The following is a 25,941-nucleotide window of genomic DNA, read 5'->3' on the forward strand; positions in this document are numbered from 1 at the left end:
AAAGAGAGGACGGATAAAAACTGAGAAACATAGAAGGATGATGTATTAATAAATTTTTTCCAGTTGTTCATTAAGGCCACCTGGAGAGATTGATTTTAGGATTTGAATCCAGTACATCTCCCGTGCTTTAAGGAGCTCAAACGAGTTGAATCGGTTGTGTGGAACTGTATCAATGAGTGTAATGTGAAAAAGTTCCGGAATGCTGTCGTGGTGGGTGGTGAAGTGTCGTGATACGCTGTGTAGGGGATATTTTTTGATTATATTCCTTTTATGTTGTCCAATTCTTGATCTCGCTAGTTGAGTGGTTCTGCCCACATACTGGAGCTGGCATGGGCATGTGATGATGTAGATTACATATTTCGATTCGCAGTTAAGATGATGTTTGATTTGGTACTGTGTTTTAGTGACATGGGATTGGAATACCGTGGTCTGATGGATAAAACTACAGGCTAGACATTTTTTATGGTTACAAGGACCTGATCCCATGGGGGAGTCTATTGGGATGTGCGGCAGGGGGTTTAGGGGTGTGCGTAGCTTGCTTGGAGCCAAAATGCCCCGCAGGTTGGGGGCCCGTTTGTAAGTGACCGCTGGTTTGGGGGTCAGAATGGGACGGAGGTGGGGATCCTGTAATAGGATTTCCCACCTATTGTTCAGTATGTTACGGATTGATGAGTGTTGAGCACTGAATTTTGTAATGAACCGAGGTACATTACCGGTCTGGGAATTAGTGGTGGGGAGTAGGGGTTTTTGAACCTTGGCTTTCTGTTGTGCATCTTTCAATAGTTTTTTGGGGTATCTGCGATCTGTGAATTTTTTGGTTAAGATTTTTGATTGGGTATTATACATCTGTATCTCTGTACAGTTGCGGTATATCCTTCTGTATTGGCTGTAAGGTGTGTTTCTAGTCCAAGGGCGATGGTGAAAGCTATTGTAGTGTATGTAGTTATTAGCATCAACTGGTTTAAAGAATGTTTTGGTTAAAATGCGGGAGGAGTGTGTATATAGAACCAGATCTAAGAATTCTATGGACATGGGGTCATGGTGAAAAGTAAACTGTAAGCCTGCTGGATTTGAGTTGAGGAAATCTAAGAAGGACGGGATCAAGTTATTGGGGCCTTTCCAAATGAAGATTAGATCGTCAATATATCTTTTGTAAAAAATGATGTTGTTGGTGAAAGGGTTGTCATTGTACATTTTTAACTGTTCCAGGTATCCCATTGCTAAATTTGCATATGAAGGGGAGAACGAGCTTCCCATCGAAACTCCGTTCACTTGTTGGTATATGTTATCGCCAAATGTGAAGAAATTATTTTGAAGGATGAATTCCACGCAGTTTGTAAGGAAATTTTGTTGTATAATGGGCATATCGCTATTTGTTTGTAGGTAATATTGTAAGGCGGTGAGTCCAAATTGATGTGGTATGTTTGTATAGAGAGACGTTACGTCGCAGGTGAGCCATATATAGTCGTCCTGCCATGGTATGTGCTGTAAGAAGCTGATGAGGTGTTGTGAGTCCTTTATATAAGAGGGAAGGGCTTGTACATGAATCTGCAGATGTGCATCTATGAAACGGGATAGGTTGCTTGTGACAGAGTCTATACCTGAGATGATGGGCCTGCCTGGGGGTTTGTGAAGGTTTTTGTGTATTTTTGGAAGATAATAAAAAAATGGGGTTTTGGGGTGGTGATTAATTATGAAGTTCCTTTCATTCTTAGTGACAATGTTATCGAGTAATGCGTTATTGATGAATTGTTTGAGGCTTTTGTTGAGTTCTATTGTGGGGTCCGTATCTAAAACGGTATAGTGTTTGGGATCGTTAAGTAATCTGACGGATTCCTCTAAATAATCTGTTTTATTGAGGATGACAATCCCACCGCCTTTGTCGGCTGGCTTGATAATGATGTTGGCGTTATTGCGTAGGTTTCTAAGGGCGGTTTTCTCTGGTGGTGTAAGATTGGAGCGGGGGAGATTATCAAGGGTAAATAATTCTTGTAAATCATTGAGGACCAGGGAATAAAACGTATCAATGTAATTGCCCTTGGAGGCAGTGGGGTAGAATCTTGATCGGCCTTTGAGATTTGTACTGATGAATTTTTCTACGGCCACTTCTGCAGGGGATACTGTGACTATTGGGATAGATTCGTTATCGGTGATGATTAGATTGGTTGTATTGGCTAGTGTTATGTCTTGGAGTTTTTTTATAGCAAAATGTCGTTTTAAAGTGAGTTTACGGACATATGTATTAAGGTCACTGAATAGTTCAAATAGGTCAGAGTTATTCGTGGGACAAAATGACAGGCCTTTTTCCAGAAGGCTAGTTTCTTGTTTTGTCAAAGTATGGTTGGATAGGTTGAAGATGCTTTTTTTATTGTTAATTGGGGTGTTTGTGGGGTCAGTGGGTTTGGGCGTGATCAGCGTTTGTTTCTTTTTTCTTTTCCCTCGGCATCCTCGTTTTCTTTGCCTGATAATTGGCGTTTTGTTTTCCGATTTGGTTGCATTAGTGTGCGAGTTATGATGGGGCTGGGTAATTGGGTAGAGAGGAGGTTCTGTGAGAGAGAGGCTGGTAGATCTAAAAAAGACGAGGACATGTTTGTGTTTTGAGTACCCTCTGTTGAGGTTGTCTCCGTGGGTTCAGGATGTTTATCGTTATGGGTGGTTTGTACCGGACTTGTGGTAGTATTTGGGAGACCTGGGGGGCCGGAGGATGCGGCTTGGTTAGGTGATGTGGTGGGACTGGATTCGGGTGTGTAAGTACTGATTTGGGATACCCTTAAGTCATTAGGAGACTGGTTATTGTCAAGGTTGGGAGAAGATGGGGAGGGACTGTTGGCAATGGGGGGGTTTTCGGTGGTGGTCTCGCATATGACCCACTTTTTGAAGCAAAACTTGGCAGAGGAGGGTAGGGTAATGGTGTTGGATTTTCCCTGGGGAGCTCCAGTATGTGGGTTCTTGGGGACCAATGCTAAAGGTGAAGGTTTGGTGGATGATGGGTTCAGTTTAAAAGGTGTCGGGCGATGTGTCTTCGGTGCATGTTGATCTTGGATGGGTTTTGTGTAATTGAAGCTGTGAGGTGGTGGTGCTGTGATTTTGAATTGGTTATTGGTGTTTGGGGGTGTCGGGAAGTGTGGTGGTGGTGGATGTGTTGGGTAGACAACTGGGGTCGTGAGAGTGAGGGGGGGAGGAGGATACGGTGGGTATACAACCTGTGTGGGCTTGGGTATGGTCAAGCTCATTAATGGGGGTGGTGGTAAGGTGGGGCCGGTGTTAGGTGTAGGAGGGACAGGTGGGTTGGGTATGAAACGTGGTTTGCGTTCACGTTCTCTATGCTCAGCATATGCCAACCTGTCGCGGTTTAATTTATTGAGTTTTGTTTCAGTGGTATCCTGCTCAAATCGTTTGAGTCTTATATGCATACAATGTAATACACCCATTCAACTGTACCACACACAGTATACTGATGTCTGCTTTGTATCTCTGTCATTTTCAGTGTTGTTGCTCCTGTCTTTATTGCCTGAGGAAGCGGGCCTCTTTGCCCGTGAAACGCGTTGCGACTTTATTGGGAGCAATCGAATAAATTATGTATATTTATTTTTGAAAAATCAACAGCCTTGTTGTCAGTTTGTGGTTTGCTGGTCCACCACCGCAACCTAAACATTTTAAACGTTTTTAGTCTTTTTTATACTCCCGGCGCCTCTGTACACCTGCAAGCATTCAGAAGTCCACCCTTGGTGGAAGGGTGACCCACCCTAAAAATTCTCTATCCGCAGAGAGCGACGTTTTACTCCTGAGTGGGGACAGGCTTGTTCTCCCCACCTGCCCTTTCAGTGGTTGCTTTCTTGGCAACCCTGGTTTGTAAGTATATTTCTTACAAGTCATTTATACCTCCAATATTACTTAAACATACTACACTATATTGGGCTCTCGGTCTTCTATCTTTTCTTGTTATGATTACATCAGTCCTCACAAAGAGGCCACCTATGCTTTAGTTGCATTCAGCAGAATTTTGAGAGTGTTTGCAAACATTTAATGCCTGCTATGCTGACAAGTGTACCAACAGGGCATAGCAGCCAATGCAGCCACTATGGGACCCAGGTGTAGGAGGGCTTCAAGCCGTCCTTGATATGTTCAATACTCTTTTAAATCAGGTATGAACCAATGTCTGTATCCTCCTGTGATTGGCTAAGCAGGAAAATCCTGTGCTGTCACAATTGCTGTGTCCATAGTTGGGTGCCTACTGTTTGTCCTCCCCACTTCTCTTTTTTGTCCACTGAAATGAACAGGCTGCTCAGCACTGAGCCAAGCAGTGTGTTTGTGCAATGGTCATTCCTAAACTGCCACCCTAAAAGACCAGGAAGAATTATTTTGGACAACAATTATTCTAGTGTTTTATGCAGCTTTAGCTAGTATTGTAAAATAGGTAAATGAAACAAAAGAAAAGACAAAGCAGAATTTTTTTTCCTTTCTTTTCTTTTTACTGATATCCGTGTTTCCTGTTAGAGGCATTTCCCTTATTTGGGATATGTCATTAGCAAAAGGAAATGAAGGCCTGGTGATTGATGATTCTGTTCAAGAATGGGAAAATATCTCCTGTCTCATTGTTCAAAGATATCTGCCTGTCTCCTCATGAGGGAGGATGGAAGTTCAGGACACCCATGAAAGAGCATGAGAACCTATTCTCATTGGGTACCGTGTCTGTTTCCATATTGGATACGGTTACCCATGCTGTTGCGAGGCCACATCCGAATCCCGGCGGAAAACTGCAGCCTCCCTCATATTTCTTTTGCCCCACGCAATTCAGATGTAGCCTATTGATTTCAGTAGGCCTCGATTCCGCATCCGAAATTGCATGCAGAAACCAGCCGTGACTCGCAGCTAGTGGAAATAGTCCCTGAATCATTTAGATGCCAGATATTGTCAATTTCAAATTCTGACAACCCTCAGTTTCAGGGATTCTGAATGACCCATGTACCTTAGCATCCACTCAAATCTAAACTCCTTTCTGGCCTGTTCCTAATATACCCCCTTATCCCCCATCCAGCTTTAACTAAGGTTTTTTACTTGTCATTATTGCCCCCATGTTGCGATATATTTTTAACTACATCTCTTCCCATGTTATGCCTCAATCTATCAATAACCATGTCCTGGCTTAAGATCTTCCCCTATGCTAAACCCCCAAGGCCCTCACACAAATGCCCTGACTGCCATGATGAGGGTTTGCATCAACTTTCTGCCCTCCATTTGCTGTTACTATTAATATATGGCAACCACAGCATATGGTTGATCCCAGCATTCAGTGTATCCTAAGGGCAGAAATTCTGGTGGTAATGTGGTTGACACAAAGGCAGGAGTTAATTGAAAACTGACAGAGAAAGTGAATGACCGATCTTTTCTATGGATAACTTTAGAAACAAAAGTAAGCTATGTACACACTTTGAAAATTCCTCAGCTGAAATGATTATTTGTGATAATTTTAACCAAAAATGTCTGCTCTAGCAGCCTACCAGATGGGTCACTCATGCTTGATACCCGTTGTTGATGTTTCATTGTGGAGGCATTCATGCGTCTGTCCCCCTCATCAATCTATAGAAAATCATCCTGCTCAACTGGCAATTGAACAGCATGAGCATAATAACAGCAATGTTAATAACTCCTAAATTGCCACCTGGAATGATCTGTAAAGATCTTATTTGGCAACAAAAGTGGAAAGTGTATAGTATCCTTAGTAAGCAGCACACTCCATGTGTCAGGAATATGTAAAGTGTGGTGTTTTCCATTAACTCAGGTATCTTTAGCTTCAGTGGGAAGACAATGAGACTTTGTGTATATCAGATACCCAGTAATCAGCCATTGCCTTCCCAGATGGACAAAAGTGTCATTATCTGTACTTTTCACAAAGAAGGGGAAAGGTCACGGTTCACATTACAAAAGCTAGCCACAGGATGGACTAAAGTGTACTGTACAATGGAGTTTGGAGAGGTATTATTTCTATGGCAAATACACACAAGACTGCTTCACACAAAACTGTGCTTCACACAGACAGATATGCTAATAGTGTGTTTATAAGCTTGAAGCTGTGCCCATTTACTGCAAGTCAGCATGTAGTTCTTGTCTCTGCCTACAGTTACTCTGGATCTGCTTTCCTTAGTTGCCGTTTCTAGCAGTGCCAGGATTGTCCTAATGACACAGGGACTGCTTTACAAAATGTGGAGCACAGAACAAATGGGGAGGGCATTCAGGTATCATTATTCACTTTAAAAGGGAATCGCTACTGCAGATAATCTTCTGGCAAGAGTAGCTGTCTAGCTGTATTTGGCTACAGCACTATAGCACCAACATCTTCCAGAGTGCTGTACAGCACAAATAAAGCACATCTTGTAGATATACTGTATAATTTCCTTCAGGTCCGATCTTATTTTTCATAGAAGTGAATAGAAATAGATAAGAAAAGATAACAGAATCGATCGGAAAATTGACTGAAAAAACGCATCGTGTGTACCAGCATCATGTGTCATATTGCATTGAATAAAGTGATGGTGGATCAGTAACTGGCTATACTAGACATGGTATACTTGCTTGAAATTGAAACTTTTCAGAATGCATTTAAAGATTAAAGGCTTGCGACTGTTAACAATCAAAGAAAAGGAAGTACATGATCAGTATTAAAGCACAAGTGATGTATAGGATGGAATCTGGAAGTGAGTGTAATAATGGGCTTGATGCACGAAAATCCCGCTTAATTTCGTACTGGTGGACTGCCTTGGCCAAGTTGCGTGACAAGCCTATTGTTCTCCTCACCCTGCCCACTCTGTGCCGCTCCATTGTGTGTTGTGCTATTGGCCCTTCCACCCCCTCCATAGCAACAGTGCGAGCCCTGACCCCAGCGGGTGACAGGAAGTGTGCGTGTGTGTGTGCCCCTTTAGAAGCCATCTGTACAGGACTGTTCAGTTAGGACTGGGTTGGGTGAGAGTATAATGTCTGTTCAGCCTTCATTCTGCACGGCTGACCTTTCTTTCGGGGAATAGAGGTTGACTGCTCTGGAATTCATTTATCTATTTTCACATTATTGTTTTTCCTCTGCAGCAGATAGTCTCCCATTCCCCAGCCTGCCCCATTTCTGTAACAAAAGTACTTGTAATCTGGCCAAGTCACACATGCAGCATGTGTGTAGAGTGATCTCTGGGCAGACTCAAAACAATAGCTGAGTCAGGCTTTGCATGGTTCACTAACCTCTGCCTGTGCACAGCTTTGTACAACCCCCTGTTCTTATTATTTATTAAGTGCCATCATATTCTCCCCAGTGCTGGTGAGTACACTGTATCATTTTGGGGGGTCATCTACTTCTCTTCTCTGCATGAAGTTGAGCATACAGTACTTCCCACTAACCTATGGCATTTGTTTTTTTCCAGTGTTTGTCTCATTGTAGATGTTTTAGTAATTCTGCCATCTTCTCCTTTCTTTAGTAAATTGCTGTGAAGCATAACAATGTTAAAATATAAAATGGTTTAGAATTATGTATACAGTCTGTAAAACCAGTAGAAGATAAAAAACGTTCACCCCACCCTAGCGTGCTACACGGGTTATCAGTGGATGCAGAAGCAGGTGAGAGGGAAGGAAGCTGCGTGTGGCCAGTCACGTGACCAGAGATTTTAGGAAATGTTCAGACAAGATAGCTGACTGTGCTTTTATGAATGGCTGAGCATGCAGCAAACTCGCCCGCCACGTAATCAGCACAAAGTGTAGTAGTGATGTGGTGTGCAAAGTTCATTGTATGATAGGCAGTATTTGGCCATCACGCCACAGATCCAGGTGCATCAATATAGGTCTATATCATCGCAATCGCAAAACACATGTTTTTTTTTTTTTCACCCAATGTTCCTAAAATTAGATGATTCAGTTCAGTGGTTATGTTAATGATTACTTTTATGTCTACCATTTTTTTATACTTGCATCAGCATGAAGCATGGAATTGAATTAGTCATGACTCTAGGAGAATGTTCATAGATTACATGTGGACAATGTGCCCACTGTCTCTCTCTTATGCTGGGAATACACGGTACAAACTGCTCATTTCCGACATGTCCGATCACCCGCCGGATCGATGCTGTGCTCGATACCGCGGGCATCAGCCTATGAGAGAAGATCGCGTGGCGAGCCTCTCCAGGGGACAGCCAAGTGACAGGGCTGTAGCACTGCCATAGATCGCAGCGCTGTACAAAATAAATAAAGGGCGGTTTCGCCATCTAACAGCCTGCCGGCAACGATCGCCGCCGGCAGACTGTTTACGGAGCTCTGTTCCGTCACTCAAATGGGGATGCGCGATCCCTGCTAATCTGTGCCCACAGCTCTTAATGCTTTTCGCCATTAGGTGGTCCTAAGGCTGCCACCTTCCCGACGCCTATTGGTGTTAGGCGGTCGTGAAGGGGTTAAATAACAAACTAAAGGTGTGTGTGTGTGCGTGCGTGATACATTAACTGATTCATCACTGTCTAATGAGAATCTAAATAGATAGTGATGGATTCCTACCAGGGGCATAACTACAGTGGTGCAGTCCCTGCAACCGGGTGGTCCAGAGCTGTAAGGGGCCCCCAACTATTACTTCACTCCCTCTGATAAAGGGGTCCATTCTCCAGATCAGGCGTTTTGTGGCTACACTTGTTATGGGTGTGAATATTACGATGTCCTCACTTGTTTCATGACCATTGTGAGATGGGTCCCCGTGGCTGTGGGGGTCACCAGGCAACATTGGGGGGACCCATAAAAGATTTTATGGGGGGGCCCCATAATCTGTAGTTACCCCCCCCCCCCCCCCCCGATTCCTACCGCGCACAGTACATCTATTTTCAGTAGATTTCAGCAAGAAGTCCTTTGAAAATCAGTTGATCCGCAGCTTCACACCGTCCGATGCTGTGCAATGCTGTGGCTCATCAATCGGCCTCTGCTCCTTCCCTGCCCCCGATCAGTTTTAGGGCAACTTTAATTGAAATTTGCTCGATCACTCGATCAGACATTTTGGAGAAATAGATTTCTGGCAGATTGGAGTGATTCAATCGGATGTGTGGTAATGCTGGGAATGCATGATGAGTTTTTTTTCGTCAGATTCACTGACTGATTGTTTTTCCAATCTATTTATTTATTTATCGATTTCCATTCACTTCTGTGAGAAAATTGTTCAGAAAAACAATTGAAATCAGATCGGAACTGTCGGTAATTATCTATCGAGCCATCTGTCTCATCGTGTATTCCCAGCATTAGTGTCTGGATTACATTGAGGAGGTGTCACCAGCTAGCAATTACAAGGATCTAGGTGTCAGTTACCTCAGGACTTCTTTAGGGGTCTTGTGGAGTTCAGGCTCTGACTGGTTTAGAGCTGCGCAAAGGGGAGCTACACAATATCAGGGGATATTTTCATGTTTTAGCTAAATATAAAATCAAACAGCTGTTTTTTACAAGGCAAAAATCTGGATCACATTGCAACTAGTCATCATGTCAGTGTGTTCGGTCTCATTTTCATCTGCACGCAACGCAGGTGGTCGTTGTGACGCATGGCACTGCATTGCAACACGATTCTCCCAGATCCATTATGGTCCAATTTATTTCTTATGATTGGGCTTGTAGATCAAACGCGCAGGAATGAATGTAACTATGTATCAATCCTGCTGTGAATCGCAAGGTATGGATGAGTCAGACAGCGCTATGCACTTCTGATATCCCTGCAGGTCTTGTACACTGCACGTTGCTGAAAACACAACCAGGAAAGCGCTGGTGGAATTTAATTTTGATCGGCCAATCACTGAGCAAGTTTACCACCTCAATGTAGTATGGGGGTTTACTTACACAATCGGCTCATAATATTCAATATCTGTATACTACATGGAGGTGGTAAAATTCGTCAGTGATTGGTCAGTCATACTTGAAAATGTGTACAGGCTTTGGTGTAAATAAACAGTCATTTTAACCACAGCCTAATCGCAATGTATGTGTGGCACGTGTTAATGAGCATATAGCAATATTGTGAATGTATACATCGCACCATGTTACTGTAATGTGTTTTCTGTGGTCACGATACATAACCATTAGTGATTAATAACTGGCGTCAGTGACACATTTTCACCTTAGTGTACAAATCAGGAAGGCTCAGATACTGACAGACATATGAATTATCCTCCTCTTACATCTGTATTCCACCTTTCATGTATTTTTTGTGGCTTCTGCTATTCTATGTGAAACGTCACTAGGCCTGCCTCTCTCTTTCCTGTTTTCTTGGATCCCTTCCCCCTACACTTGTCCTTATCTCCTATATGGTGTGTCCCATAGATTGTATAGCATCCTCATGGCTCTACTCGCTCTCCTGTTTCTGAATAATAGATGAGGGGGGTGACGTGTGAAGTTCTATTTATAGAGACCACTGACGATGGCAGATGTGGTAATACTGCGCACGGAGATGGGAGGTGACAGGGACAGAACGTGGAGAAATTGCTTTTCCTGTGTAGTTTGTGATGCTAGTACTCACACCCAGACACACAGCGTGCTGAGGTTGGACCTAGTCATATATGCACAAGAGTACTGAAATTATAATGCCTCAAGTATTCACTGAGCCTAAAGCTGGTGCTGCACAGTACATTAATACAAGCTATAGCATTGATACAGGCATTACAAGTCATGTTTGCTAGGGAAAATCCTACACATCTGCTGCAATTTGAATACGCACAGCGGAGCCATCTATTACTAATCTATCATTATTTATTGTATTTATATAGCGTAACATATAACGCAACACCGGACAACACATTCGGTGACAAACAAGACAAAACAGGTAATCAACAATAAGATCCACAATGCCAGATCATGCACTAGGGTAGTAGTATGCAATCAGTTAGAGGTCAGGAGAACCTGTTGTATATACGTCTGTACCTGCTGCGTAAGAAAAATTTGCAGTGGCATAAAGCTGCCATTTGTTATAAAATTAAGTTAAAAATATATTGATTTGATACATTGTAAAGGGCTGGGACAAATGCCTGACTTAAGTCGGCTGAGGTGGTTGCCATCAGGCTTGTGTACATCGGCCACTGACACCCAACCCGCAAGCGATACACCCGATGGATCAACTCACCCCCAGCGCCATGCGATCGTGTTATTCACGCTGCTCCCCCGCCGGGTGACGTTACGCACACACCGCTCCATTGTCCCCCCCCACATAACACCAGAGTGTGTCGTCAGCTACACATCTGCTATGTGTGATTACAGCCTAGCCCAGCGATGTCGCCCAAGGGGAGCAGGCTGTGATCCCCGACAGTCCACATCCAACAAAGGTGTATATGCACCTTAATAGCTCCTCTGAATAGAATTCAATGTGTCTAGAAGCAAATATTAAAGGTGCCAAATAAGCTGAGTGATGTGTTTCTGCTGTACTTGTATAATATGTACCTTTAGGGAACTACACAGTAATGTAAGCAAATGGTTACATGTGATGTAGATTCAAGGAAGATAATGAGTTTACTTTGCATTTGCTTTTGAACAGGGTCTTTATTCTAATTTGAATAGAATTTGTTTTCCTTGTCTGGTCCATCACAAAATAATTAGGAAAGAACAACAAACACAGAGAGATAACATGGAAGACAAAGCAACACAAACCAGACTGATTTCCAATGCAGATTTAGGGGGGCTGGTGTAGGAGCATTTCAGTGACTCCATTGTGATTTCCCAGCTGTGTTATCTGTTACATTGGGAAAACCCTATAGTACCACAAATAAGATGCAAATGCATAAACAGTGCAGCCAATGTACACAGGCCCTATGGTCTGTACACATGCACAGTTATCATCAAAGAAGAAAGTAGGGCACAGTTCAAGTGTTTTTTATTTGTTTCACACCAGTGCACTACAGGAGAATACAGTCCAAGCCAAAAGTTTTGAGAATGGCAAAAATACCGGTTTTCACAAAGTTTGCTGCTTCAGTTTTCATGATGGAAATTTGCATATATTGCAGATAGCTATGAAGAGTGACCAGATGAATTGCAAAGGTCTTCTTTGCCATGAAAATGAACTTACTCCCTCACAAGACATTTCCACTGCATTTCAGCCATGCCACAAAAGGACCTGCTGAGATAATTTCAGTAATCAGTAGGTGAGAGTGTTAATGAGCACAAGGCTGGAGAACCATCTGTCAGGACTGGTGCACACCAGAAGAGCTTTTCTGAGCGCTTTGTGATTTTAAAAGCTCCTGCTAATGTTATCCTATGTATGTGTGCACACTGGAGCGATGTGATTTTGTAAAAAATCGCCCATAGCATTGCATTAGCAAGAGATTTTAATATCACTAGTGTTTAAAGCTCTTGTAGTGTGCACTAGCCCTCGTGCCGATTGAGACCCGGTTCACATTGGCCTAAAAAACAGTTTAGCGACCATAACAAAACGGATATGAATGGATCCAATGTTAACCAATAAATCCATTCACATTGGTCCATTCTGACGGATCTGCTTGCTGGACCGCAAGTTTGGGTCTGGAGCAATTTTTCGGGATTGTCGGATGCGTCGCATTGACCATGCATTAATGGAATGGAGGGTCACAGATGGAAAACTGATGCCTTTAAAGACTGATGCGTTCCACAGAGTGAGAATAGCAGACTTTGGGGTTGATTCACTAACAGAAATAGCGTGAGTAACCTCCTGTTACTTGTGCTATTTCAACAGCGTGGCTGTATGCTACACAGCCAGTAATTATGCTTAGCCACAGAAGCACACGCTATGTTGCATGTAGTGCAGCATAGCGAGCGCTTGTATCTTACGCCCGCTCTTCCTTCAAATAATGAGCTCTCCACTCATTCTGCCGTTACCCCCTTTAGATCCAATCACATTAAAGGACGTGATCCCTGCACTTTGATTGGCCCAATAGGCTGCCCACTGCTTAAAGTAAACATCCAAGCTAGAAAAAAAAAATCCACTTACCTGGGGCTTCCTCCAGCCCCTGGCTGCCGTCCTGTGCCCTCGCTGCTGCTCAAGGGGCTCCCGTTGTCTTGCGCTGCAGAAGCCAACCTCGTTGGGTCGGCTTCTTGTGCGCTCCACGGCGCGGGTCATGTGGTCCGGCTGACATCAGTTCTGTACTGCGCAGGCACAGTAGTTCTGCGCCTGCGCAGTACAGACCTAATGACGTCAGCCGGACCACGTGACCAGCGCCGTGGAGCGCACAGGAAGCCGACCAGGAAGCCGACCTGGCAAGGTCGGCTTCTGCAGCGCAGGACACCGGGTGCCCCTTGAGCTGCAGCGAGGGCACAGGATGGCAACCAGGGGCTGAAGGAACGGGGCACTATGGCAAAAAATTGTAAAACGTCAAATATGTGCAAACATATACAAATAAAAAGTAATTTTTTTTGGAGTACAATGAGCAATAAATAGCTTTTCTCCTATGTTGCTGTCACATACAGTAGGTAGTAGAAATCTGACAGAAGCGACAGGTTTTGGGTAAGTCCATCTTTGTTTATGTTCGCACATATTTTAAATGTTACAATTTTTCGCCATAGTGCCCCTTTAACCATTTACCTGTGAGGAAACACCTGCAGTCATCATTGTGTTGCAAAAAAAAAAGGGCTTCACTGGCAATAATATTCCTGCCCCTAACATAGCACCTAAATCAACCATTTATCGGATCATCAAGAACTTTAAGGAAAGTGCAGCCAGTGCCAGGACCATCTTTTAAAGATAATTCAGCTCCAGAATTGGGGTGCCACCAATGCAGAGCTTGCACAGAAATGGTAGCAGGAAGGTGTGAGTGAAATGTGCATGCACAATGAGGTGAAGACTTTTGGAGGATGGCCTGGTGTCAAGAAGGGCAGCGAAGAAGCCACTTCTCTCCAAGAAACACATCAAGGACAGACTAATATTCTGCAGTACAGGGATTAAACTGATGAGGACTGAGATAAAGTCATTCTTTCTGATGAAGCCCCTTTCTGAAAGTTTGGGGGATCAGAAAAGTTGCGTTACCATCAGTCCTGTTTCATGCCAATAGTAAAGCATCCTAACCACACATGAATGGTCTGTAGTTCACTTTGTAATTCAAAGTTAGTGTAATGCTGGGATTCTAGGAAATTGTGTTTGGCATCTTTTGTAGTGCTTTGTGTATTGTGTGGTCAAACTGAATTGTCTCACCTAGCAGCTGAGTCCACAGAGGAGAGAGGAGTACAGTTCAAATGACATCTGGTCCATTATATGGATATCCAGTCCTGCACTTTTGTGTTGTAAAAAATATATGTTTTCCACACTGATAAGTGTAATCCCTCTGTTATAGAAAAAAAACAAAAACAGCGGGACAAAGGGTCTCTCTCCTGACCATTCCTGAACTCTGCAATACACTGCAGAACATTGTCCCGTTACCTGTCTGCAACGCATTCCCGTTTCGGTATGCCATCATTGCTGAAGTATACTGCCCCACCTTTGCTTTTTATGTCTGAAGCTGTGTAACCAACCTAATTATTTCTGGTGAACCTTCAGCCCTTACTTTTTCCAGGTACGATATGCTTTATAGGTAGATATAGATCAAAGGTTCACAAAATGCAATGACAGGCACATTTAGAGTGCAACCTTTTAATACCAAGGGCAAAGTCACCTGTTGTAATTATTAACTCAATAAATGCTGATTACATCTGATGGTAGCCTCTAGATGCATTTTTTGTGTGTCTGGAATTTATACTCAACAATTAGCACTTCCAAAAACAACATGGCATCATTGGCTTCTGTACTTCAGAATAATCAGAGCTGTGCTAGCAGCATAAGGGATATCTTTTTTTCATTGCAGATCAATGTACTTTATTAAACTGTTATCAGCGTTTCTGATTCCTGCCAGTGATAATCCCAAGCAATGTTATTGCATTTCTTAAGTAATAAAACAAAATTCTGTGCACAGAATGTAACAGGACAGTGTACCTTAATCCCTTGGCAGTAAGAATTGTTTCTGATTACCCCTTACTGCAGAAAAAAAAAAACACCACGCCCTACAGGAGACAAACAGAACACTGACAGCCTACTTGCACCCAGTGATCTTACTATCATAAATACAAATATGGTGGGACTGAGTTACAAGTGAGATTTACTTCTATTATTGGTGACGAAAATGTGCATTCCTCACCTGGGCTATCCCAGACCATTATGAGGATGGTTGAAACATTTTTATAAGCTAGCCATACACCTTTAAACCAGCCCGATCCAGCAAGAGGTCACTCTCTCCCTGACTGGTTGTTGATCACAGAATAAATGGATCAATCTGTCACCTTGCACCACTTGAGATTGATTAGTTTTCAGTAAAGATTTGATTGAAAACAGTCCAGCTTTACCGATTCACTTATGTTCTCCAGTGATCAGAAGGTTTATCAATAATCACCAGCGTTTGCTAATATTCTAAAGTAAGGTGTTAAAAAGGATATAAACCAAAGCACCAAGTATAGGTGGATGAAAAATTCACACACTAAGCAAATTTCAATTTGGGAGGAAACGGAAATGTGCAGGAGCTAATCAGGATTATGAACCTCTGTAATTAACCAGAAGCAATGTTCAAATGTCCAACTAACACTGGAAATATCAAGCTGGTCTTATAAATACTGTTTAGAAACCTCTGGGTGCTCAAGGAGGCTGCCACCAGGGCACAGTCTCCTGGAGTCCGTGCTCCTTTAACAGGGAGGGGAATGTAACAAGAAGCAGTGTATATTTATCGCTTGGCAGTTAACTAGCAGTTCAGATATCTTATTAGCTACTGTACATTGTTTACTGTCAATTGGAAACAGCATAAAAATGAATTTCTACTTATCTCTAGCTGATAATTTGTGTTCATTAGCTCAATAAGGTCACTGGCTAATCCCAGTGCTTGGTGTTTTTGGTGCTGTGACCACTTGCAGCTTGTCCGTTGCCTGACGGAATGGTATAAAACCATGCAGATCACTGGAGAGCTAATGAGGCAAACATTTATTCAACCTAGCAGCCATGATAGCAGATAGCATTTTATAATCTAATTTTAACAAAGATATGGGACGATAATGTTTTGGATTGCTGAGGTCTTTATGTGGTTTTAGAATTACTAGTGGTACTTATTTATTTATTGTATTTATAAAGCGCCAACATATTACGCAGCGCTGTACATTACTTGTTTCACTTAAAGTGAACCTCTGGACTAAAAATCTACTCAGCAGAACTGAAAAGGCTTGGTGTTTCTTTAACAGTTTCACAGCATCAGAACTTTGTTTTTCTTACCAAAGCATCATTTTTAGCTGCATTTTTAGCTAAGCTCCACCCATCAAAGAAAACTGCCCAGGCTTTTTTTCCCTGATGCCGTGCAAAGCATGATGGGATTTCCTATGTTCATGCTCCCTGTCACCTCCTTTCAACCAAAAAGATGGCTGCCCTCATGAAATCAAACATTTGCCTGTTCTTTTAAAACAGGGTGGGTAAGAGATTATATTACCTATCTATTTTAAAGGGAATGTCCAAGCAAAATAAAAAAATGAGTTTCACTTACCTGGGGCTTCTACCAGCCCCATGCAGCCATCCTGTGCCCTCGTAGTCACTCACTGCTGCTCCAGTCCCCCACTGGCAGCTTGCCGACCTCGGAGGTCGGCGGGACGCATTGCATACATTTTTACGCATTCCCGCTAGTGCAGGAACATTAACACATACATTTTTACACATTAAAAATGTATGTGTTAATGTTCCTGCACTAGCGGGAATGCGTAAAACTGTATGCAATGCGTCCCACCGACCTCCGAGGTCGGCAAGCTGCCAGCAGGGGACTGGAGCAGCAGTGAGTGACTACGAGGGCACAGGATGGCTGCATGGGGCTGGTAGAAGCCCCAGGTAAGTGAAACTCATTTTTTTATTTTGCTTGGACATTCCCTTTAATTAACATAACTAATGTAACTTAGGCTGAAGTTCCTCTTTAATGCAGGGAGTTAAGAGCTGCAGTTAGATGGGAGCATTTTTTGTAATAGATTACGGACAGACGATCAGGACCCAGAGCCTTTTTGAACTTGAGGGTTTTTCTACAACTTTTGTGACACATATCAATTTTTATCATTTTCCATGATGATGCCAACTGAAAAGGATTGACTTGCTATAAAAACCTAAGACTGCCCCCCAAAATGAAATTATACATTGGATTCAAAAGAAACAGTTGAGAAGAAATATTACAATGTGTCACTATGTGCATGGAATTTGTGTGTTCCTCTGTGGTTGTGTGGGTCTCTTTCTTCAGGCATCCCAGTGTCCTCTCACATATCAAAAACATATTGTTATGACTGTTGGCTCCCTTCATATTGCCCCTACACTGTGGTAGGAACAGTAGACTGTCTAGTAGCCATATCAAATCATGAGTACCTTTGAAAAATCTTGAAGTCGCTAATTTTGAAATCTACTGCATTGTGCCGTATGCGCATCACAACAGGTTCAATGTGAACTTACCTGAAGGGCTGCATCAAACGTGTTTTTATAAAATGAGGTACTTCAATTGGATGAATATTGCAATCACTGCTGGACAGGGTAGTGGGAATTGTGCCAGTGGTTCCTGCATAGAAACAGTGGTTAGGCCAGTGGTTCCTGCATAGAACCTATAGACATGGCAATCACTTAGTCTTCTGGCAAATATCATCTTGTATTTGTAGTGAATTAAAAATAAGCTGTCATCAGAATGCCTTCTGATATGCAGAATGCTCTGCTTACTATAGAAAAGTAGAAAGTAGACAAGCACACAGTCTGTTATTGGCCCCATCCAGATACAATCCACAACAGTACAAGATGTCTCCTCTGCTAGAAGCCCTGTCACCTTATGGCTTATTTCCACTAAACACAGATTTGATGCAGAATGGATGCAGAAAAACTGACTCCAATGAATGCCTATGGGCCTGTTTCCACTAAACGCGATTTTTCTGATGCAGATTTTCCCATAGGCATTCATTGGAGTCAGTTTTTCTGCATCCATTCTGCATCCAATCTGCATCCAGTCTGCATGTAGTGGAAACAGTCCCTTACCTAGTGTACCTTTGTCACTCCCTTCTAAGGTAGGGTCCGCTCTGTATTGTGTGTCATTTATTCCGTCCAATGAACATGCACCGGTACTGGTGGATGTTCTCATGCTTTATCCCTGTATATAGCCTTGTACTTGTGCTGCTTGCTCTTCTGATTGTACTGATTGTACTGGATCTGGACCATCATTGTTTTTGGTACTCACTGCAATCTATATTGTTCTTTATACAGTTCCATGGAAGACAAAGATGCTATTCAATTAAAAAATGAATAATAAAATATGGGACTACTGGCAAGCCTCTCAGAATACAGTATGATGTGCAGATTTTTAGGTGATGTCAGGCATAGGGCTTAAAGCCCTCTACAAATTTGACACCACTAATTTATACCATCAGTCTCTATTGGCCAGCCTGTCTGTCTGTCCAGCAATGCATTTTTTAATATTTTATTTACATTGTTAAAATTCTGTAAGTCTGCTTGTTGCACGTTAACTTTGTACTTTTTATTTTAAAACTAGTTTAGTCTTTAGTGTCATTTGAGTATTTGCCTCTTTGGTAATCAGATGACTGAATCTGGCTAGCACAAAGTCAGTTTATTATGTTGGTGATCAGCATTTTATATGTGCAAAGGGCACACTGTTATTGTGGTGAGAACTTTATTTTGCCTTGTGTAGGGCAGATCACAACCTATGTGCAGGCATAGTGCTGCAAACTTCTTTTGGAAATCTTGAAATATGTACAGCGTGTGTTCAATGCTAGTCCTGTCCTCAGGTGGAAGAGTTCAGTCTCATGATATTCTGAGCTGTGAGGCAGTTAATTCTTATCATAAGACTGTCTGGGCTTAGATCTTATGCTGAACCTGTAATAGGATTCTGTGCTCTTTCAAAGCGGCTAGAAATCCTTTTCAATATCCTTAAACTTTTCTCTGTCAAAATGACTCACTGTAACCTCTATATATCCTTTTTCAAAAGGACTGTCCAGTTTGACTTTGTCCTCAATCTGTGCACCCTGATACATGAAGACTATGCAACAGGCTACAGGTCTCCAACCCACCCATTCAACTTTCATTGTGTTTTATTTTTTACATCCCTTTCTAAAAATATTTGCCTCCTGGGCAGAAAAACCTCACATCTAATAGCTCATTGTTGTATTATAATATTGCATTCACCTATTCTCTTGGCTCTGTTACTAACAAAAGCAGACAAAAGTATTTCATAGCTGTAGTGTGGGAGGCCAACCAGTGCCACCACTCCCTCTTTCCAAATATGTTGTTCAGTCGAGTCCAACTCTTTATGACCCCATGGACCACAGCACGCCAGGCCCCTCTATCCTCTACTGCCTCTTAAAGCTTGTCCATGCTCATGTTTGTTGCTTCCATGATACTATATACTGTAGCCATCTCATTCTGCACTGTCCCCTTCTCCTCCGTGGCACTGGAGGTAGGACAAGGCTCTGTGGGAGAGGAGAAGGCGTTGTCACCCTTGTCTTACAGCTATGGGGTGGGGGAGCGGTCAACATTCTTTAGGTATAGCCCAAATGTTGCGTGATATAAATGTTTTGTAGGAGAATGGAAACAAAGCCTCCCCCTCTCCTTCAGTACTCTTTTCCATATCATGGACAAGGAGCTCTTTCCCACCTCTAATCCCTAGGAGGACATAGGGGTGCATATGTTGGGGGGGGCTTATGTTTGTATCTGGGAGCCCCCTTTAGGTCGGGAACCTTCAAAAGTCCTGCCCCTTCTAGGTAAATAGGTATATAGGGTTACTCTTGACTCTATACCTAACTTTATTAGGGGGTAAAAAATACTCCTGTTTTTTCATCTTTCTTCTCTAACTTCTTTCTTATCCGTTAAATCTTGGTTAAATAATCTCTTTTGTCTACCAATTCCAGTCACTCATCACACACCCGATGCTTGCTGCTGCATGCCTGCCTCTGCTGGTATTGTCTCTTCCTGTCCCCTTCCGTTGTTCTGTGCCAGCTGACAGACCCGCTGTGACCACCGCCAATAATTTCCTCTTTGTCTTCTAACACATGAGCCCTGGCTAAAGCATTTTAAAGCTCATGCCAGGGCTCCCCATTCTTCCACCGGTTGAACCAATGAGAATCATCCTAATTCTCATTAGGCAGCATCAACGGTGGTCACAGTGGTTCCGGCAGGCGGCACATAGAGTGACGTGAGTCAACGGGAGTGATGGTACCAGCAGAGCCTGCCATGCAGTGCGGACATTAGGTGAATGTCGAGAAGCATTATTCTTCTAGCGACGGATGTCAGGTGACATCGGCGGGTGTATGAACATCTGAGGAGGAAGGGAGGCAGCAGTGCCTTGGTGCTGAAGGACAGCTCCCCATTGCTCAGGAATTCTTAACATTGCTCAGGCTAATAGCTACTATTTGCCTCTTTAAACTCTCTTGCTCTTTAAACTTGGACTTCGCACAAGTGGAGCTGGCACTATAAATGTTATGTGTTTTTGTTTTGATTTCTACCATAAAATGTTCAACCCAGTAAACCATCATACTGGAAAAGAGGCAATACACTGCACCTCACCACCAGTACCATGGATGATATGTTCTGCAGGCAGGGGGTTGTATGAGGTGCAGCTTGCTCACAAAATGGCAATAGAGTCCCATGGGGCTTGAATCACGAAAGAGTGATAACTGCTATCACAGCAGTTATCACGCGATCTGCCACGGGCAGCACTTTTCACGCGCGATCGCGTGCAAACCTTCGTTTTATCACGCTGAGTAATATTTTACGCGTGCAAAGCGCGCACCAGATCGCGAGATAACTGCTGTGATAGCAGTTATCACGCTTTAGTGAATCAAGACCATGATGCAGTGCGGCTCCAGAGAAATAGGACCGGACCACAACGGTGATGTAAAGTCACATGGCAACCCTCGGCTTCTAATAATGATTTATACAGTCACTTGCTGTCACTTACAGTAAATTGTAGAAATCTGACAGAAACAGGTTTTGGACTAGTCCATCACTTCATAGGGGATTCTCAGGGATTTATTTATTTGCGAAAGCACTTAGTGAATGGCAGTTGGTCTGTCCAACTGCCAAAAAAACTGTGTAGCCAGCAGGGAAGCTGGCCAGAATCATTGTTTAAATTCTCTTTAGGGAATATCTTTATAAAGAACAAAAGCCATGCTGAGAATCCCCTATGAAGAGATGGACTAGTCCAAAACCTGTCGCTTCTGTCAGATTTCTACTACCTACTGTAAGTGACAGCAACATTGGAGAAAATTAATTTATGGCTCATTTTACTCTGGAAAAAACGTACTTCTTATCTGTTTATGTTCACACATATTTTAAAATTTTACATTTTTTTTGCCATAGAGCCCCTTTAACCATGGTTACCTGCAAGGAAACACCTGCAGTCATCATTGTGTTGCAAAAAAAAGGGGCTTCACTGGCAATAATATTCCCGCCCCTAACATAGCACCTTATTTGTCTATGTTTGCACATATTTTACATTTTACAATTTTTCGCCATAGTGCCACTTAAAGCGTGCAATTATAACTAGAGGGTAGAGCTGCTGTGTCATCCCTGCATCAAGCAGTAAAAGGCAACCTCTGCGCTCTGATTCAAGATGTTATTGCCGAGTTATGAATGATGGAAAATCGGTTCAGGCACAGAACTGGGACACTTCCATACTGTTTAGCATGGTGGATATGGCAGCCAATTAATGTATTTACTATCATATTGTAACTTTAATATGAACGCTGTCAGACTGAGGCGTCCTTTACATGAGCAGCTGAAGGCAGTGAATTCACCGCCTGTCAGCTGTTCACTTGCAACGGCCGGGTGCTTGTTAGTGACATGTTGTGTGTTCTCTGCTACGGAGTAACACAATTAAATTTCAAGAGCTGACACGCCTGGTGTTATGTTGCCATTTAGCTGCGTTTTTTAATTGCACCCGAATGGTGCTTGTGGGCAGCAGACAAGACGCTAAACTGCCTGACAAGCACACAGTTCAGCCTGCCATCTGAAAGTGGCCCGAAAAGAAACCTTGTTTTCTTTATCAGTTAGTAGCAGCATCAGTCTTCTATTGGTGGCTGGTTTGCAGTCATTGGACAATCTCTGACAATCTTGGATGATCAGCATATTATGAAGTGGTGATACAATACTCAAAGGTGTAAACATCAAACATATATGACAAGTAAATCTGTAGCAGAGAGACAACCCTGCCCAATACAGTTCACATTCTAGGCAATGGCTCTCAGCTGAGGCAGACGTTTTTTGGCCATCTATGCCCATAATCTAGCATGTGCAAGGTAGCTCTGGATCCCTGCCGATGTGACAGGGAGAGACCAAGCCTGCCAGATCATCTAGTCCGAGCTCTGGCTAAGTCAATTTTCTCCCTCCCTAACCCTCCCGCTTTGTGCTGCTCTGTTAAACAAGTGTCATCCATCCTCTTGATACCATTGGGTCCTAAACTGTCCTCAGGGGATCGAGTCCCAATCCCTGTGGGCCACAGTACTCATGCATGTGTACGCATCTTTATTCAGAAGGAGCAAAGCGCAGTTACCTGTAGCAACCAACCAAACAAATGTTGACCTGGTGTGGTACACCTACCCCAGGAGTACTTCTGATGGGTCCAGGGGGTGGTAGGTAATGGGTCCAGTGGGTGCTTGGTGATTAATATAGTTAATTTAAATATAACAAATTTTAGAGTTCTAGGAAAATATGATAAATCCTATGAAACACCAAATTACTATTTTTGTTAATTAAAAACAATATTAAATGCTTGGAAACTGTTTAGAAACAACATGTACGCATTTCTAAATATAATGTATCTGTGTTAATGTTAAGGGGTACTTGAGATATTTGCTATACCAGGAGGTACTTTGTGAGCACAGGCTGGCAAGGGGAGTGCATACCAATGAAATCTTAAACACTGCTCTAATTTATTCAGGTTTTTATTACACTTACAGCTATCTTTATTCTCTTTACAAATTATTATTAATATAGCACCAACATCTTCTGCAGTGATGTACAGAGTATATTGTCTTATCACTTAACTGTCCCTCAGAGGGGCTCACAATCTTATCCCTACCATAGTCACATGTCTGTATCATAGTCTAGGGCTAATTTAGGGGAAGCCATTTAACTTATCTGTATGTTTTTGAAATGTGGGAGGAAACCAGGAAGAAACCCACCACACAGACACGGGGAGAACATACAATCTCTGTGCAGATAGCACCCTGGCTGAGATTCAAACCGGAGACCCAGCGCTGCAAGGCGAGAGTGCTATCCACTACACCACCATGCTGCCCTGCAATGCTTATTGACTTTCTGTCAAGAGAAGCTTTGGATTTAGCAATTAAAGAGTCAAACACCTGAAACAAGCATACAACCAGTGGAGTCAGAGTGGGCTCAGACTACCTGATCTGCATTCTGCTTCTGGGTCAGAGAAGTAGAGTAAAGGATGAGTGAGGCATTCAGGCCAGCTGCAGTGCTTTGAAAGGAGATGAATGCGTCTGTCTTTATATCCCTTTCTCCGCAAGTGTACTATAACTGTGCCATCTCAGCACAGGGTCCTGTGCCACAACCACAGTAAATGTGCAAACCACCAGGCAACAGTGGGAGAAGGATTCTATGAAACATTCCTAGATTTCTCTGGGAGAGGTAGAACAGTGAGAAGCAGGAACATGCCTGGAGCAGGTTTATCTAAGGCAAGAAAACAATTGTCACACTCATTATACTACATGGCTGTGAATCGCAAATACTTTTTTTAGCCACTGACCCAGAATGATGATCCAGGTCAGGTGCTGTGACCTCACTGGCTGCATTCTTGTTGTGGGTCAGTGACCTGGAAAGTGCTGAAGCTGCTGAAGATCAGCTTGAGAGCCATGCAAGTATCACCAACCAGCACAGATTTCCCTGATATCCTCAATACAGGAGTTTCTTTCTGCAGCCTATAGCTTATTATGCTTACATACAAATGGTTTCTTCTACTTACTACAGTGCTCAGTAACGTATGAAAAGCTTCATTCACATGAATATATCACATACTGTCACTCTCGTTTGTTCCCAGCATTCCTACCATGTTTACCAGGTTAGCATGATGTGAATGCTGGGGCCCCAAGTTTTCGCACTGGCGCCTAAAGATTGCTATTTTGTATTGGCGCCTATGGCATCTCCCATTCAGTCTACTTGCCGAATGCTCCCATTTTTCCTGGTCCGCAGCTGTACTGTCCCCAACTCTACCACTGAGTACTATGGCAGTTGATTTCCTGACAGTCTCTTGACTTCGAATTGTTTAAAACTAGCTCATAGTTACAGATTACACAGCAAGCTCCTGGTGAACCAGAACTCCTAGGTGTGGGTGTGTGAGGGTCTACAGAGGCCCCAAACCCTCTCTTACTAAAATGTTGTGTAAAACATTAGTTTGCCTTCCTAAAACAAAAGGTATTTGCGATTATTCAGATCAGAGTGAGTACTGTATATGTTTCCCACGATGCATCACTGCTGAATATGCAAATCATCCTGTGTACCTCATTATTCTAATTAGTCCCCTTTTTTTAAAAAGCCCATGTGAATGAAGCCTAAATGTATTATAAAACATTTCCCCAGGGTGGTTATACAATTACCATAATTTAATTCTGTCTTCCAGGTAACATTATTGGCTCTGGTATATTTGTGTCCCCGAAGGGCGTGCTGGAAAATGCTGGCTCAGTGGGACTGGCCCTCATCGTGTGGATTGTAACGGGAGTGATCACTGCAGTGGGAGCTCTGTGCTATGCTGAGCTTGGTGTCACCATTCCCAAGTCTGGGGGAGACTACTCATACGTTAAGGATATCTTTGGAGGACTTGCAGGGTAAGTGTGGAATCTCACAATATGGGAAACTTGCACTTCACACAAGCATGAGATGTTGCTAATGGAGATTCCACCTCAGTTCACAGTCTTTGTATTTTGTTGCAGATTCCTCAGGCTTTGGATTGCAGTGCTAGTGATTTATCCCACAAATCAAGCCGTTATTGCACTGACGTTTTCCAACTATGTACTACAGCCTCTATTCCCAACCTGCTTTGCACCTGAGTCTGGACTCCGTCTCTTGGCTGCTGTCTGCTTATGTGAGTAACATACTTTTATACCACAACACTGTCAGTATACGAATGTGACATTTTCTAGTATCTGGGTGATAACCTCAGATGCAGCAGATATATATATATATATATATATATATATATATATATATATATATATATATTTGTATATCTCTAGTTTATATTTATGACTTCATAAAGGGCATTGGGCAATTTGAGTTGTGCGCAGAAAACCTAATGGTCCCCAACTCGTCGGACCATCAATCATGATCATTTTGGCCGGCAGATCCACAGGTTCTGATAATCTAGTCATACCCAGAGTCCACTAGGAAACTTTTGGTCCCAGAGCCTTCTATCATGCTGCTCCTACATTTTGGAACTCCTTACCTCAGCAGATCAGCACAGCTCCATCCCTGGACGTGTTTAAATCCAGACTGAAACCCCACCTGTTCAGTTTGGGATTTGCAGAAATATAACTTTTGTTGCGTGAATACTTCATCCTACTACCAACTACTGAATCTTTTTGAATTTATATTGTATTGGCAGTCAGATGTCAGCACAGGTTTTCCTGATTTTCTGTGCCTGTTGAAACACAAGCAACAAGCAATCTTGGCAGATTTATAAGGGGCTGAACCAGAATATTGCACTGGGTTAATCAGATTCAGAAGCAATTGTTTAATCAACTGATGGCTTGATTAATGAATGACGTTGTTAGTCTGCTTCGGGATTCTTATTAGTCCCATGCAGAGTTCCAGTTCATCCTCTGCTAATTCCAGAAATTGCAGATAGTAGTAAGTCTGGGAAGCTAAAATTAATATGGTGCTTGTCTGCTTGAGATGACCAAGTGACCTCATAGGGAAATTCTGCTAATATGATTGGTTGGTGTTTAACC

At 42.8% G+C, this 25,941-nt stretch overlaps 3 protein-coding genes across 6 annotated transcripts in view; 1 reads left to right on the forward strand and 2 right to left on the reverse strand.

The window, feature by feature from the left end:
- Nucleotides 1-21,024, reverse strand: part of LOC137522327 (piggyBac transposable element-derived protein 4-like) — a 42,743-nt gene extending 21,719 nt beyond the window's left edge. Inside the window, exons 1-3 of one of the 3 annotated variants that reach the window (XR_011022268.1) lie at nucleotides 20,934-21,024; nucleotides 17,435-17,537; nucleotides 11,875-12,094 (exon numbers count right to left, since the gene is read on the reverse strand). The gene's annotated coding sequence lies outside the window, so the exon portion shown is untranslated. Of the gene's footprint in view, nucleotides 1-11,874; nucleotides 12,098-17,434; nucleotides 17,538-20,933 lie in introns of those variants that run through there. The other 2 variants (XR_011022269.1, XM_068242361.1) reach the window with 2 other exon arrangements.
- The window catches only part of RNF212B (ring finger protein 212B), a 440,214-nt gene that overhangs the window by 227,866 nt on the left and 186,407 nt on the right, over nucleotides 1-25,941 (reverse strand). The gene's annotated exons all lie outside the window — the stretch shown is intronic.
- The window catches only part of SLC7A8 (solute carrier family 7 member 8), an 81,305-nt gene that overhangs the window by 7,911 nt on the left and 47,453 nt on the right, over nucleotides 1-25,941 (forward strand). For both annotated transcript variants that reach the window (XM_068242388.1, XM_068242395.1), the window contains exons 3-4: nucleotides 24,615-24,819; nucleotides 24,925-25,076. In XM_068242388.1, coding sequence (XP_068098489.1) covers nucleotides 24,615-24,819; nucleotides 24,925-25,076 — 357 coding nt within the window. The remainder of the gene's footprint in view (nucleotides 1-24,614; nucleotides 24,820-24,924; nucleotides 25,077-25,941) is intronic.

The sequence above is a fragment of the Hyperolius riggenbachi genome, chromosome 1 (assembly GCF_040937935.1).
Source record: "Hyperolius riggenbachi isolate aHypRig1 chromosome 1, aHypRig1.pri, whole genome shotgun sequence".
Classification (NCBI taxonomy): domain Eukaryota; kingdom Metazoa; phylum Chordata; class Amphibia; order Anura; family Hyperoliidae; genus Hyperolius; species Hyperolius riggenbachi.